The sequence below is a fragment of the Streptopelia decaocto genome, assembly GCF_964273445.1.
Source record: "Streptopelia decaocto genome assembly, chromosome: 7".
NCBI classification, from domain to species: domain Eukaryota; kingdom Metazoa; phylum Chordata; class Aves; order Columbiformes; family Columbidae; genus Streptopelia; species Streptopelia decaocto.
In genome coordinates this window covers 18,066,614-18,084,451 of record NC_138661.1, presented here as the reverse complement: position 1 = coordinate 18,084,451, position 17,838 = coordinate 18,066,614, and the positions used below count along the sequence as shown (strand labels likewise).

Here is a 17,838-nt window from a genome sequence, read left to right as displayed (position 1 = left end):
TTTCAAGATTTATGATTTCTTCCTTTTAATAACCAAAACTCCCATACCTAGAATTTAGCAAGGGTTCCGAATACAAGAGAGGCTATTATTTTGTCCTCAAAACAGTGGGCCCATATCTGCACAACTACTGTGCTTTCATTACTAGTTTTATAGCACTGAAGTTCCAAAAACCAAGAGAAAAGCTAATGAATTCTTCCCATCAGTATTTAGTACATAAGAACATTCTAAGGCTCCAATACTGGATTTGAATGAGAATAAGCTAGAGGTATTATCTCAAAAAGAAAAGTTATCTGAACATGAACACTAAAAGAAATAGTCAGCAGGACCAAAAAGTAGTCTTTCCAGAGTCTTAAATTATTGAATCTAGGTGTTCTGTTTACGTATTTGGTTAAAAATACACTCAATACTGGAGTAATAAGTGGCAAATGTCAACTTTTTTTCCCCCCCTTCCTTAAATAAAAAGGGCTTCTGGGAATTGCACACAAGTAAATTTGACACCTTTACTAGGCAAACCTGCAGAAATAATAAAGGTTAGAATCACGCAAAGGGGACACTGTGTGACCAGAATGAGTGTCACTTTTGTAGATGGTAGTAATTATTCTACTAATAATCACTCAAAGGAATCAGGAGGAAGGAACAATGATATGATTGACTTATTTAGATTTACAAGGTACTTAACAACTTCCCTTACAAAAGGGTCTTAAAACCACTAAATCATGGATCCGAAGAGAGGGCTCCTCTTATGAATCAAGAACTGTATTAGTAGATAAAACACAAAAAGGTTAAAAATAAACATTCAGCTTTTTTAGTGAAAGGAGGTCACCACAACAATTCATCCTGCCTGTTTCAGTCATACATGAACAGTGAGGAAGGTGATATTCTTGATTTAGTAAATTATCCACTCAACAGAAATCAACTGCTGAAAACTGTACCACAGTATCAACATGTTAAGTAGCTGAAAAATAAAATGGCAGATAAAATTCCGAATAAGTAAATGAGTAATCCACATGAAGTATAATAATTAATTGTGCATGGTGCTATAACTTAGGGAAAAGAAAATACCTGGAGTTACCACAGACAATCCTATGAGAAAACATCAATGGTAATCAAAAAAGCAAATTAATGTTAGAATTTCAAGGGAAGCACTGAAGGGGAAAAATGACACAAACATATCATTCCTCAGACCTTCAACACAAAACCAGAAATCCCTTATGCTGTGGTATGAACTCTTTGCCTGCTCCTATCTTGAGTGATGTACGCTATTTTGGTTTCTCCTCTCTTCTGTCCCCAGCTCCCTTCCCCCATCAGAAAAAAAAAAAAAAAAGGTATAGGAGAACCTTAAAAAAAATACAGAAAAGGATAAAAGAATTCTTCTAATTATGAAGGGAACTAAACACACTTATACTTTTTATTTAGCCTGAAAAAGTAGAGTATTTTAAATTTTTAACTGTCTAGCACATTAAAAAAAAAAAAAAGCATGAAGGTAAGAACAATTTTTCCTTTTATCTAGAAATAAAATAACTAAGGTAATGAAATCATTAGGTATTAAGATTAAGAACTGCCAAAAACACACACAAGTGGTTAAGCTGTAGAATTACTGTTACATTATGCTGCAGATGTCAAAAATGTAGATGAATTTTAAAAGATGATAGAAATTCTTGTGGGAGAGGAGAGCATAGGCAAGTGCTGCTAAACACAGAAGAGAATCTGTGGCTCAGGCAGACCCCAAACTGCCGGCTGCCACACGGTCACTGAGGAAAGCACCAATGTGTGCCTCCCCATCTACTTGTGGGGTCTCCTTAAGCCATCACGAGAGGCAGAACACTGAACCAGCTGGGTGTTCTGTCCAAACCCTATAATTATCTTCACATTACTTTCCCAAGGCGAAACTGTAAATACATTAGACAGGTTATACTGTCCTGATGCAAGACACTCAAATTTAGTTGGTCTTTAAGAATGCTATAGCATACACTGCTCCAGGTAATTATGTGTAACTCCAGAATTTTCCTGGTTTGTTTTGTTTTTCCAGACAGGTAATAGTTTTCAATTATCAACTGACATGGGGTTTTTTTTTCCTACAACTGCATTCTGGTTCATTCAGTATACAAAAGTGATGCTGCTCATTTAACGAACAATTCTTTTAAGAAGTTCTTTACTTGACTCATCACACACCAAGGAATCATGCTTGCATTCTTTATAGAACCCGTTATTCTCAAGAAGAGCTTTCATAAAATAAGTTTTCACAATATATCTGTCAAGAATAGCAAATAGAGTCAGAATAGGTTACTGTAAACATACCTTTCTATTTTGGGAGACAAATGTGAGATATCCAGCGACAAACTTTTTCAAGATGTTCAGTATTATATCACATTCCTCAACTTCAGTTATGAAATCTCAAGTATATTTAAGTTTGACTCAATAGTCACCAGCAGGTCATCAAGAAATGGATAACCATAGATGTAAAAAGATTACCTTAGTAAAATAGGCATGGGCAATAAATCCTGTTGCAGTGTACAGACATAAGTAATCTACATCAAGGCTGTATAGACCATAATATGTGACCACAGTAATACTGTTATGCATATGAACAATTTTAATGCTATTCATCTATTATTCCAATCTCAAATGTTAAATTATTTTTAGCATCTGAAAAACAGGCCCTTACTACAGAGCACTGGTTTAAAATTGCTGCTTCAAAAAGTATTATTTATTTATACATCTTTTTAAGGAGTTACTTCTCAAAAAAGTAGATAACACTTCTGCATTCTAACAACACACAACAAAACCAGCATGGAGAATGGCCTTAGCTGGCATTTTTCAACTGCTTAAGGGAGCAGCTCTAGTTTTTACCAGTTTTCAACTGGAGCTTGACATTGAACTTCCTTGTGCCTCTCTGCAAAGCCCAGTCTAGAGCATGAAATGGGGGTTTCCTTAGGTAACCGGGAAACAGTTTTATCAGAAATGTTGGAAAACATTAAGTGAAGCTGAATTCAACAAAAGCCCCTAGATCTTAACACTTGGCTACCCGCATCTTTAAAAACACTTTCTAAAAGCATACAATAATGCATCTTAAGTGGCAGAATGCTAGCAGTATATTAACAGCACCTACTACAGCTTTACATAAAACATAGCAGAAAATTATTGGTAAGTGCAATAGCTGTGAGGAAATCTCTAGACACTATAGCAGTGTTATCATAGAAGAATTTGCAACATAGAGCTTTACCATGGTACAAATTGTTTCTTCAGAAATCTGAAAAGACTGACAGAATGATGAGGATTCTCAGCAGTTTTGATGAGAATAAATCTTAAGTAGCACTATTTTAATCAAATGACTCATGATATATTCAACACCAGAGTCCCTGATATCACAAGAAATCTACTTAAAAGACAACACTGCAAAAGTAATTCATTTGAGTGGCAGCAAGGAGAAGAAGGCATGTAAGCTAATTGCAAGAATACCCTGACCTGATAATCTTATTTCAGAAAAGCTTTTTTGAATTTCTCAGAAAGTCACTTTTTAATGTTTATTCTCAAAATCTAATGCTATCTCAACTATTTCCAAGGCAGAAATATTTAGCCAACAATATATCCCCCATAAAGAAACACACACAGTCACTCAATACCCTCAAAATGCATTAAAAATATTTTGAATGATGGAAGAACCAAAAGACTACATAATACATGCTAGATATATATACACATACACATAAACTAGGTCAGACTGACCTCGCAGTTTAATAAGAGAAATAAAAATCTGAACTAAATTAAAAAAAAACAATTATTAAATGCAGATTGATATGGATATCAGGCCTGTAAGATGAATAAGAGATTTCATACCAGCAATTTATACTAAATTCCCACTTGATTTGTGAGGCAGAATAATATAATTGCTGGTTAAACTTTCCTTTCACCACTGCCTTTTTCATGAATGCACATTTATAGTAATACACACTATCGTTAAGTAACAATTCAGCAAGTCATTAGAATATTCCAAAGTACACACTTGCTGAAAGACAATTAAAAATAAAGTATTCTTTGCTTTTTTTTGTCCTTTCTGTATAAATGCAAGCACATTAAGCCATTGCATCATGCCAGCCAACTTACAGAGAAAAAGGCAAGCAATTGTTATTATCACACAAAGGATGGTTTATGCAGACTTCTAAATCCATCAAAACTTGACATTTGTATACAGATGGTTTTAAAGTAATGTTTTCAAGTGTTAACATCAGCTACAGGTCTTAAATTACTTTTCTACTGTTAGTATAAGAATAATAATGAGACAACAATAGGAAAAGGCTCAGAGGCAACAAATATTTAATGGTTTAAATAATTTTTACTGTATTCTTGCATTATATATGCCTAATGACCTCTTTCCTCTGCACTTTTTATTGTTAAAATAATCTTTAGATTTTATCTTCCTAAAGAATTTAGAGGCAGAACTCTCACTGTGCAGATATCTGTCCATATAAATTAAAATTCGGGATGCGGCAATGTCAGAAAGGCATATAGGTCTAGCAGCTAAAAATGGGAAAAAAAAGCAGTCAAGCAAAAACCTTAAAGATCAAATTCTAGTTTTTTGAACAAGTATTTTAATTGTCCACCTATGAAAATGAGACATTCTTGGTCATCTTTACTTAAATATTAGATAGGCAAGAATCTTCAATGCACCTTTTTCAACATTATTATTTTCCCACAAACAAGAACTGTCCTATTAACAAGTGAGACATGATAAATAAGAATGGCAGAAAGTGACAGGAGAGGGTAAGTTACATCTTGAAACGTATGTTCTATCTGTATTTTGCTTGTGTGCTTCTTCTGCCTTTTTACCTTTAGTTTAAAAAAAAAAGTTATTACAGTAAAAAGGTATGGAAGGCAATACGTGCCTAATTTTTCTTCTTTCTAAAAGTAAGTTTTTAGAAGAAGGCTCTCATACGTAAGACAATATACCATCAGATGAGCATGCCATTCATTTTTAGTTATCACAATAATTAAGGTAAATCATTTTCATCACAATTGCTTTGAATTGCTGCTGAAGTCAGACGAAGTCAGAGCAACTAACATCTTACTTACTTTGTTCCTTCTTAAATGTAGAATTGCATTTACAGTTATACTCAACTACCTCTGTCATTAGTTCCAGTGAGAATCTGCTACTGATCTCCAATCTCATTTCTAGATTCTTTCAAAATTCTGTGGCAGATGAATAGGACAAATTTGTCCAGGTTCTGAGATTGAACACAGTCCCCTCTTTTTACAGAAAAAAATTTCCTACTTTCAAACTCTCTCTCCAGTTAGCCATCCCACCTTCCATTTAGTATTCACCATGGCTGTCCTCAGCAGAAACTGAAGTAAAACACTGACTGGAGTTTGGAATTATTTTTAGACGCTCCCTAATTTTGGCTCACTCTCCTGGGCACAGTAGCCCCACTTCTTTCTTTCTCCTCCTTTTATGATAGCATTTTCTATTTTCTTCAATATGTTTTGAAAGTTCTAACAATTTCACAGTCTTGTCTTTATCAGAATACTTTGACCTCTTAGACAGAATTTCATTATGCCTTCTTGTATGACAAGTTTTTTTGAGCTGTTTACTTAAATCTGACATTAATCCTATCAATTTTCTTCCCTTCATACGAATATATGCTTTACATTCTACGTAATATCTTCCACATACAAGGACAATATCCTTGCCATGTAAATACTTCATTGCAAAACATCATGTATAAAATAGTCTCCTTTCTATATGGCAGGTATATTCTTGTTTCTAATTATTTTTTGTTTTCATTAGTGGACTTTACTTCAATTAGTAGACCAGACTATTAGGTGACATGCTCAGGGACCACTTGTATTTTCTCTTCTTAAGCACAGTTGAAAGACTGAATGAAAGTGGCATTTATTAAAATCAGAAGAAACAACAGTTAAGTAGAAAAAAAATGGAATAATCTATGTGTAGAAAAATGTGTGACCTGGAATGCACTCTACAATTTTTATTGTTTGTTTTAAAAACACATTTACGAAGAATAAGCCAGGTGGGCACACACAAACCAACACAGCCACCTCCTCTCGTTGTTTCCTCAGCAGCTTTTGGAAGCAACTAGATTACTTTGCTGTAAAGTAACCGTGTTGTATAGAATAGACACTGGCTTTCTATGTCACGGGAAAAAAAAAACCTTTAACTAGATAGGAGGGGCAGCTGGAAACATTAATTCAATGGACAGGAACTCTGAAAATTTCAAATTAGCAAGGCTACACCGAAACAGCAGGAGAAAAGGACTTAAATGAAAACAAAAAGAGACTGGAATTTCAGAAAGTATATACTGAGTAGAACACACACAAGTCAGAGAAGTCAAGTAAGCAATAATTTGCTCCCAGAGCAATAAGTACTTTATTAATAGTTTTATTTACAGTGTCACAGTGTCATGTATTTTGTTTTACTGATGTGAAGTGTTACTGATTTCTTCAATGGGGCAATATATTCTATTAATAGCTCTTAATGCAACATAAAAGGATTCAACTCAGATTAAACAGGTACTAAGTTAGGTTTCTGCTTCCTTGTCTTTTCCTGTGAGACTCAGGTGAAAAGAGGAACGTGTGTATTATGATATTCTTTTAACACCAAAAAGCAAAATATAACAAGCATGCTTCCAACTGAGAAAGCATGTGCAACAACAAACCAGACAAAAAGGAATGGAAGAAAGGAAAAATGCAAATTAAAGAAAATAAGTATGAAATTACACTAAGCCATAGCATGAAAATGTTGCCACAAAAAAAATACTTTCTCAGGGGAAACATCAGTACCCAAGGATACTATTTCTAATTTTTTTTTTTGACTTTTTAAAAAATTGAACTTAAAAACAAAGATTTAAGTAAACCTTCACTGCTGTTGCCTGAAAAAAACACCACCAAGTCTATACAAAACTACCACAACTATATATACTTAAGTAAGGTTATCATTTAACATATTTTGAGTATCTTCTTTAGTTATTCCAGTTGCTTCATAGACTATATTTAAAATATTGTAATTAGTTAAAATAGCATGTACAGTCATCACTTAATATGACTGTGAGGTTTCAATGTATTCTGCCTTGCATTATTGTAGACCATTTAAGTATCAGATCTTTTAAAAACACTTTGCATGCTGCATAACTCCCCAGTGAAGAATTATAAAACAGCATTACAGCTTTTATTTACCATTAGCTATATTACAGTAATGTCAGTAATAGCCAAAAGCTCACACCAGGATCAAGCTTTCACTGTCAGAGTAAAGATAGTTCTTGCCTAAAAATACACAGCAACACATACACAGTAGCCATCAGATGCGCTCTTCCTTATTTTTCTTTAAATTGCTCCTAAAAAAAACAGAGCATACTTTTTGTGATGACGTCAACCCTCAGCCCCATCTTCAACTTCATAGAATTTACTAGTGTAAACAAACAGGGAAGCTCTCAAAATTGTCAAAAAGCCCCAACACCTCAAAACCAAAACAACAACTCAGTTCTCTCTTATCATCCTGCCCATAATTTGGGGGTAAATTACAAATGAAGATACAACGGCTGTTTGGAAAGATCTCTAAATCCCAGAAATCACCCTGCCTTGCTCACAGACCCCAATTAAAAACAAAGGGAGAAAAAAAGACCAAAATTAAAAAAAAAAAAAAAAAAAAACAAACAACAACAAACCAAAAGCAGGCCCCCCCCTCCAACACAACCCCACTTGAAAGTACTTCATTATTTCAGAAATTTGAAATATATCAACTTATCACTTTTTTCTGTCTAAAAGGCAAAGGGCATCTAATAAGCACTTGTAACTTGCAACCTAGCAAAGAGGCCATTTCTGTTTAGAAGGATGGCATCTAGCTTCACCATGATTAGATTGGTAACTATACACAGATAAAAATTAGAAATACATTGAAGAAAATATTTCCTTTCTTACTCCAGTAGAATGAAAACTACAAAACAAGAAAATTAAGACTCCTAGTTATCAACACAGAAGGCATACAAATGTCTTCTGAACTTTTTCCTCACTTTTTTGCGAGAGCAAGCCTCAGGATGACAACTGAAATGCAGACAAATAGTTTTGTACAAGAGAGTACCAGTTCTCAAGGAGGCCTTACTCTTGCACAGTATCTTCTAATACAAGTCTGCAACAGGAGCCTGCTATTCCCAATATTTCTGACTTATGTTACTGTGATGATAGACAGTTTCCTGTATGTTTCTTCTCATTCCCCCAAGTAAACATATACTCTGGTACAAAAACTGAGAAGTCAGAGTAGTCATATTGATTCCTCCAACCTCAATTCAAGTATAAGAACAAGAAGTTGCAGGCCTAAACAGGACCCTGCAACTCATGACACAACACACTTAAGAAGATGCAGCAAAATTTGCATGATAACAGGTGGTTAGAGTCTTATGAAGTTTTTGAAAAATAATCTCTCTGCTATCGAAGTTGAGGGGAAAAAAGCAAGGTACATTACACAAGACAGAGTCAGTAAGATAGCTAAATAACTGAATGTATAGCCCCAGACTTTTCACATGCAGCAGGTACTGCAAGGTCTACAGCATTTAAGTTGGTTTTCCATACTTAAGATGGAGCCTTTGCACAACAATTCTTGTTATTGACAAGGTAGTTCTAGAACTTCCTAAAAACTAAATTTTTACAAAGGGGCTTGTAGGTTATCAAACTAACAGCAGTCAATGTGTACAAATTCTCTGTGGTTCTGTAACAGTAGATCAAATATTTACAAAAACTTATTTCATAGTAGAACATTTCAAAATCATCTTAACCAAATGAGAAGCAACATGAAGAAAACTGTCTATAATCACAGTAACATAAGTCAGAAATATCTGGAATAGTAGGCTCCTATTGCAGACTTGTCTTAAATGATCCTTCTGCTCTGTCAAGTGAGTGAAAAGGACACAAACTCTTCTGACCACACCAATTAGAAATATACTACAAGTGGAGACATTTTTCAGAGCTGCATCAAAATTTTGTTGGATGATATTTACAGAAGAAATGCTTTAACACAGGTATAGCCTATTGTGAAATAATGTTCCTTCAGAAGCCTCTTGTAAAAATGAGAGAGGATTTTTACTTATTGCAGTCCCCATTATGCTTCTCAAGCTAGGAAATTAAACAGCCTCACAAGAACATCTAGGAAAGTTGCTGAATCTCTACTACTGGAGGCTTTTCAGAATGAACTGTTGTCAGGGATGATGTAGGTATAACTGACTGTGTCCTGGGCCAAGCAATTAGAGGACTTCTTCAAGTCCATTCCAGTTCTGTTTTCAGTGATTCCTTGTTGCTGCAAACACTGCCAATTCAGATGGTCCCTTCCCCAAAAGCAAACAGAGCCAGCTCCATTCTGATCAGGTCACTGGCATTTAACTCTGTCCAGCAACTGGCAAGCAACAAGCTCTGACACACTGTGACATGCTTAAGGCTGAACAGAACTTCTTGCTTTCCCTGATGGTCTAGACTTCTGCAGCATGAACCTCAGGCTATGACTGAAATTACATATTTAAAAGGTGCAACTAGCATCTCCTTGGTTTAAAAAAAAAAAAAAAAAAGTACTACTCTTCCTACAAATGCCATTTCAGGACTCCTAGAGTCTACAGGAATCTTGTCGTCAGGAATCTTTTAGTTCTTGAAGTCTACTAAGTCAGTTTGAAGTCTATGAAGACAGAAGATGTTTATGGAGCAATGTGACTACTAGAGCAGGATGAAGACAGGCATGCTTCCTCAGCTTTTTTTTCTTCACATATATGCACACTGTCAATCCCACTGTCAATGCACTGAAATAGCCTTTTCTGAAAGGGGACACTCAAAAATCACCCTGTTAACCTGAATGAATAGGATAGCTTTGCATTATGAGCCTAAGGACTACCTGCTATGATTAAGAGCATCCCAGGTAACAAATATTTGGCTAATACTGTTCATGAAGAAGACAGGGCTATTTCAGAGGTACTGCCTAAAGACAGTAGAAGGAAGTCAAGCTACTACCAGTCTGAACTTGGAGACTGACACCTGTGAAACCAGCAAAATGTACTTTATATTCCCAATGCAATAGTTGCAATATTGTGATCTCAGACTAGTGGAAGTGGCAATGAAAAAGGGAAAAAAAAAAAAATCAGGTATGGGACTAGCTTTCAGATACACACACACATACAATTAAAAATCCAGCCAATGTTTCTATGAGCGGGAGAAAGACATCCTCACGTAAATGTGTAATTATAAGTAATTTCATTTCTCTCTACCCCACTCAGACCAATACTGACCATTTCAGAGCAGCACAGCTGCTTTTCTACCTATGAATATGCATCATATATCTATGAATATTAAAGCTTCCTTGCGTCTACCGCTAACTACTATAATTTTACACCAAAGGGTGAATTGTTAAGCCTGTTAAATTTAAATACCAAAAAAATACTTCAGAAACAGAAAAATATACTCTCAAGTGATTCCATGGCTTAATGGATTTATGAAAGAATCTGTATGACAGCTAAATGTGAAAATCAAAACTTATAACTTCTACAGACCTTGATGATAGTCCACCTTCTGATTATCCCAATCTACTCAACACTGCATCTGATGTTAACACTGGCAAAAAAAAATGCATAAACACACTAAGAAGAATAAAAGCTATTACTTTTGGTCTGTGTACAGGCTGCTGGTGGGTGTGTCCCTTCGACAAAGGAGAAAAAGATTTATAGTTTGTTGCAAGATTGTTAGAGGCAATATCAACTCTAAAACATAGTTGAAGAGTGGAGCATCCTGTTCAATAATGTATTAGCTCTACTGCTTTTTTTCCAGAAATTCACAAAAACATAGTCTGAAAATTTAATGAAATTATGAAGATTACACCTTAACTTAGATCAGATTTTGCACAAACTGTATTAAATTGTCACCAATCTCAAGCCATTTATTTTCATTTTTTAAAAAAGTACATCTTCAATGGCACTGTAAACTAGAACGCATTGCCTTCACCTTCCCAAAATATTTGTGAGGAAAAAAAGTGAATAAAATGATGCTATGTAATACAAAAGTGATAGATCTTCCTAAAGAACGTTCAAATTACCAAAAACCTCAGCTAGAATACAAAACAATACTTCAGAGTAACACTTTCAACATTCGACTTAGAACATAGTGCATCTTACCCCCTGTTCCAAGAACTTTCAGGAGTTCAAAGTTTTCAATGCCAACCTTTTCTGCATGTCCTGTCAAATTTGCTGAAGGAAAAAAAAAAGTCACGTCAGATATGTAGTACACTAAAACATCATTCTGACACATTACTACAGCTTCAGTAAAAACAAGTTAGCAGATGAACAAAATAAGCAGCACTAAAAGGACATTCCAGTTGCATATTGTATTCTTTTAACTCAAAAAGCAAAGGAGAACAATTTTCTTGCTGCCATGGGCATTCTTGAAGGTATAAGATCACAGAATAATAACTGAAGCCTATCTAGCTTGTATATACACCATTTTTCATCGCATCACTGTGCACCTCCAAAAACAGTTGAGTTTCATCTTGTCTGTAATCTCTAAAGAAAGCAGTCCAGTCACCCCTGAGCCCTAGCACCCCAAATACTCTCATGTTCCTGGATTATATGGTAGTTGGGATGACATAATCAGAGCTCAAATAACCATGCTTTTAATATAAGATTACAAAACCTATAAAGACTCTCCGCTATTATCAAGCAGGAAAGAGGTTGAGCCCACAAGTGTGGAAAAATCTAAGCTGCTACAAAGTTATTTCAGTTGTTGCACATTTTAGGAGGAGGAGGTTCTACATTTACACAGATCTATACCACTTTCAGTACTTTCCTTGTCTAATGGGTATTTTTTCTAACCAGGGAAGTGAAGAGTCCTGTTTAAGAAATTAATTGTGGTGGCTTGATTTGTTATAGTTGGGTTGTTTGGTTTTGTTTTGTTTTTCTTTTATAAGCTGCTAAAAGCAAGCTTTATGCAGTTCCCATTTTTTCTATCTTTCATTGATCCAGGTTAAAAGCAGTAAGGCAGAAAAGTCACTCTGATTACTCTTAACCAAGTTCAGTTCCCTGATCCACTTTAATGAGCAGCTGCATAGGAGTTTTATTAACACAATTAAGGATGCAGCATCCACCAGCAAAAGCTGCACAAACTGGCACAGCCACTAAAAAATGCCTCTCAAAGAGCAATTTCCAGCCAAACTATGTCTAAAGGCTAATTAAAAAAAAAAAAAGCTTAGGAAAGATATGCAAGAAGCTTTCTATAATAGCAGCACCACAGATTTCAAGTACAAAGATCTCTTAACCAAAAGAAGAATACTCTATTTGACAGGAGATGCTGAAATCAACTTACAGTGTTCAACAGAAATTCTCATTTGATTTGATATTCCTAAGAAACTCTATCAAGACAGTTTGCTTTCTGGATTAATTATCAAAAAGTATAGTTAATCTCCATTCACAGAACTACATTAGCTCAACAACTCAAAGCCAACAGAAGACTTAAAGCTTCAGAAAAACATCTGTCTGCAAAGGAGGAAAAAGTACAAAACAATTCAAACATTTAATAAATGAAAACGCAAATTTGTGACTTGATCCAGTCCTAGGAATCTGTACACATACGCAAAGTGCATCTTGTTGGGATAAGGTAACATGCATGCTGTCATTCAAGGCACAGATGAAATCTCATCTAAAATATTATTTTAAACTCTTATCATTAATCTTCACGAATGATTAGTCAAATTCAGAATAAGTACAGAGAGACCCCTTGAAATTACTGGGATATTGGAAAGTCTAAAACAGCTTTCAAGGTTTTTTTCTTGTACAAACAGAAGTACACATGACAGTGTTTTTTGCAAATCTGAGGGAATCTACAAGCCATCCTAATACTAAACATAAAAACAAACAAACAGACCACAAAAAAAAAAAAAAACCACCACCACAGCACAGTAAAATTATTATTACTTTTGTGATCAGCTCCATTTCAATAACATGTACTAGACAAGACAGCACCAGAATAATTAACAAACCAACAAGGCAATATGCACCACAGGAGCTGAACTGAAGCTTATTGTACTATTTTCACTGCAAATAGAACAAATACTGCAGCTAGTGCTATACCAGTCATTGCTGAAGTCAGCAGTAAGGAAGATGCACTTCTGTGCCAGGAAAGGAGTAAGAGCCTGAGCTAGTGTCTAAACAATATGATTTTTACTTTATTTTTAAAAAGGGTAGAAAGGAGGACCCCAGGAACTACCGATGTGTCAGCCTCACCTCTGTGCCTAGGAAGATCATGAAACAGATCCTCCTAGAAGCTATGCTAAGGCACATGGAGGACAGGGAGGTGACTGGAGACAGCCAGCCTGGCTTCACCAAGGGCAAGTCCTGCCTGACCAAGCAGTGGCATTCTACAATGGAGTAACTACATCAGTGGACAAAGGAAGGGCTACAGATGTCATCTATCTGGACTTCTGCAAAGTCTATGACACGGTCCCCCACAACATCCTTCTCTCTAAACTGGAGCGGTATGGATTTGATGGGTGGACTGTTCAGTGGATGAGGAAGTGGATGGACCGTCACACCCAGAAAGCAGTGGTCAATAGCTCAATGTAACAACCAACTGGTGTCCTTTGGGGGTCCATACTGGGACCAAAACTGTTTAATATTTTCATCAATGACATAGACAAGGGGATCGAGTGCACCCTCAGCAAGTCTGCAACTACCACCAAGCTGAGTGGTGCAGCTGACATGGCCCGAGGGATGGGATGCCATCCAGAGGGACCTAGACAAGCTCGAGAAGTGGGCCCATGTGAACCTCATGAGGTTCAACAAGGCCAAGTGCAAGGTCCTGCACCTGGATCAGGGCAACCCCCAGTATCAATACAGATTGGGGGATGAAGGGATTGAGAGCAGCCCCACATAGAGAGAGGGATTTGGGGGTACTGGTGGATGAAAGATTGGACATGAGCCCACAATGTGCACTTGCAGCCCAGAAAGTCAATCGTATCTTGGGCTGCAAAAGGAGCGTGGCCAGCAGGTTGAGGGAGGCAATTCTGCCCCTCTGCTCTGGTCTGGTGAGACCCCACCTGGAGTCCTGTGTCCAGCTCTGGAGCCCTCAGCACAGGAAAGATGGGGACCTGTCAAAGAGGGGCCAGAGGAGGTCACAAAAATTATCAGAGGGCTGGAACAGCTCTGCTGTGAGGATAGGCTGAGAGAGTTGGGGTTGTTCAGCCTGCAGAAGGCTCCAGGGAAGCCTTATCGCAGCCTTTCAGTACTTAAAAGGGGTGTATGAGAGGTCTATGAGGACAGACTTAGCAGGGTCTGTTACAACAGGACAAGGGCTAATGGTTTTAAACTGAAGGAGGAGAGATTCAGGCCAGATGTGAGGAAGAAATTTTTTCACAATGAGGGCAGCAAAAAACTGGAACAGGTTGCCCAGAGAAGTGATAGATGCCCCACTCCTGGAGATGTTCAAAGCCAGGCTGGACAAGGTGCTGAGCAACCTAATCTAGTTGAAGATGTCCATGCCTATTGCAGAGGGGTTTGACTAGGTGACCTTTGAAGGTCCCTTCCAACACAAACTATTCTGTGATTTTACGATTCTATAATTGGAACACATCAAGTCACAGACAGAAAGCAGTCTGTCTTGAAGCAACTTAATATTACATATTACTCTTCTTAAAAAGCACTAAGAATGGTACTCAGTATACGCAGTTTCAAAACAGTGCCTTTCCTGCCAGCGACAGCAGGAGTCAGGGACCATCTTAAATAGACCAGGGCTAGAGTGCCCACAGTTTTAATGAAGCAGTGGATGTCACTGAATAGATTCAGGACACAGAACTTCTCTGGATACCAGCTAAGTGAGTGCTGAATTCAGAATGGGAAGAAATTTTTTCACTGAGAAATCCACTGATTTGCATCTTCCATTATGGAGTGCTCCAGAAAGGTTTTACCATCTCACATCCTTTAAGAGCTGTCAGCAGAAATCTTCTCAATTAAACATCCTTCTAGAAAGCAAAATAGTCATTTAATTCTGCTGTGTTCTTGGAACTGAATAGGCACATTGAGAGAGTGGAATACAGAAAAACACTGCATCTTCAGTAACACGGTGAAAGCTTGTAGTGCTGGCTATAGTCCTTAAAAGAGATCAAGTCCTAAACTCTATCTATTAATCCAAAATGTACCATAAACTCAATTTAACTGCTGTTCCACATTCAATAACATTAGTCAGACCTCTCCCACTTCCATGAAGTTACACAATAAAAAGCCAAGTGACACCTAGTTTGAACTATTATGTACTTGTTTCAACATAAGCTGTAATTTTGCACTATCCACTTAGTCCCATTTTTACTTCAACTTAGAGCAAAAATAAAACACGTAGACAGTTCTGAACTCATATCAAAGAAGAGCAAATGCAGTTCATGTTACTCTGAACTCCAGGATCACAACTAGGATAACTGGGGTGACAACTGTTCATTCTCTATATTGGATGCTCAAGGAGAAGACCATCTGAAACAGAAAAATATTCAAGATCTCACAAAGCTGCTGATCCTATTCTAGAAGGCCTGGAAGCCAAAAATGATGACAGATCTCTGAAGTACTAGCTAAGCAGAACACAATAAGTGGAAATTCAGAAGCATGAAATGCTGTGGGAAACATGACAGGAAATTATCATTACCATTAGGAAAATAGACTGAAGCTGCAGAAGATTATCCCACCAAAGTTATCATTTGCACATCAGAAGCTCAAATACAGATAAAAGCACAGACATCTGAGATTAACGATCCAGACTCGCAATAGTCTGAATTGGAAAATGCTCCATGTTAAGATCCATTTGCATTCATCAGCAGTAACCCTTTTACTATTACAGAGGTAATTTTGCTATGAGGTTTGTCAGTAGTGTCACTAATCAGTCTGAGGTCACCAAGACTCAACCTAGAAGCACCTCTGTGGTTAGCTAGAAACTTAATATGCAGTAACACTACACATCACATAATAGCCAAAAAAACAAAATTGGCAAGATGCTCATGAATGAAGTTGCTATAGATAATTTAATGCTGAACAGAGTTGAAACAGTCAGACCAAAATTACAGATACCTAAAGATCGTGCATACCTTTTAAAAAAAGGAATTATACCTAAGTACATGATATAAATCAACTTGGGTCTTCTCTACCATCAGAAATCAGTATAACACTTAAAAAATACCCTTTATTTAATCACAAGCACTCTGGACACAGTGTTAAAAGTAACAGAATGTAGACAAATTTATCAACAAAAGAAGAGCTACTTACACTTTAAATGTTGACAGAAGGTATTCACGTATTAGTTTATGCAGACATTAACCAGGAAACAAGAATTACCTTCAGAACTATCCTCTCTCAGGTAAAGCTTTTATAACCATCTGTCCAAGCCAGCATAAAATATTTACAGAAGTCAACAAAAAAATTGAAAGAGGAAACAGTCACAATAGAGCCCAGAACAAAACACAAAAACAAATGAAGTGACTGTGTGTAACATGAGTCCTTCATAAACCAGGTCATCTGCCTATCTACAGAATGAGTCAGAAGCAAAGAAATCCTAGCAGAGCTTGCACCTCATCATTAGGATTGTATAATGGTTAAAAGAAAAAAAAAAAAAAAAAAGAGAGAGAAAGAATGAAAGAATGTTTACCATAAAATATCAAGTGATGCCAAGCAACGAAAGGGATCCAAGGGAAATATTTACATGAAGAATACAGCTGCAAATCACACCCTCAGATACCCTGGCTTTCTCATATGTGTAAGCAATTCTGGCAAGTGTTTTCTGAATTGCCTCCTGAATAACATCCTAAAGTGCACTGAAGTCATATATAACTCTTCTAACTCTTTTGTGGAATCCAACAAGAGCTTTTAAACAGTCACATTTGAATACACTGGAACAACAGGCTGACAATGAATACTGTGACTAAGAGTCTTCATTTAGATTAGACATTTTACAGAGTATCACTGAAGCAATGAGAGCAAAACGAGCAATAGCGCCAGACCATTTTACAGATCATTTTGACTAGGTTTGTTAGATTCCAAAGCCTGAGGGAAAATAAATAAATAAATAAATAAATAAATAAATGATCAATAGTCATTCTCCTCCTTCATTATCAAAGCTGATCATAACCACAGATACTGGAAGCAGCAATAAATTCCTAGAATACAGAAGATTTTTTAAAGTGTGGATTCTATAAAGAATAAACCCCAGAGATTTAAGTTGTACTAATGATGATTCATAAACTTATTCTCTTTAAACACTCTTTATACTTCCCACAGCGACACGAGAACATATATATTTTCATGGTCACAAGAGAAAAATAGAAGTAAAAGCAATCCTATCTTCCAAATATTCAACTATTAATATCTCCAAATCTCTGAACAATATACAGAATTAGTACATAGAGTCAAATTAAAAAAAAAAAATCTGTATCTTACAGAAAATATTATATTAGTAGCATCTTTAAACTTTCATAAGAACATTTCCTTCTAAAAATAAAAAAAATATAATACTGTAGAGGTGCCAGGTGCAGCTCCATAGCGAGGACTGAATACTCTAATACATGATTCATCATGTTTTTTAGCCATAGGAATTTTCACAATGCCTTACAATGCAACATGAACCTTACAGTTTACAAATAAATCTATTCTCATTTAAGTTCTCATTCAGGAAGGGGTAACTAAGAATTTGTAATATGAAACCCATCAAATAGTCCATGTATATACTGTCTGAAGCCTTTTATAGTTTCGTACTGGATTATAAATTAAGACTATTTGACTCAAGTGGAAGTTCCAAATTCTGCCTCTGGAGGCCTGCAGCCCATTGCTACAATGACCTCGGGGC

The 17,838-nt window shown here is 36.3% G+C and overlaps 1 protein-coding gene across 1 annotated transcript in view; it reads right to left on the bottom strand.

The window, feature by feature from the left end:
• The window catches only part of RPS6KA5 (ribosomal protein S6 kinase A5), an 84,447-nt gene that overhangs the window by 61,880 nt on the left and 4,729 nt on the right, over window positions 1-17,838 (bottom strand). Inside the window, exon 2 of the mRNA XM_082058499.1 lies at window positions 11,148-11,219. Within this exon, the coding sequence (XP_081914625.1) occupies window positions 11,148-11,219 (72 nt within the window). The remainder of the gene's footprint in view (window positions 1-11,147; window positions 11,220-17,838) is intronic.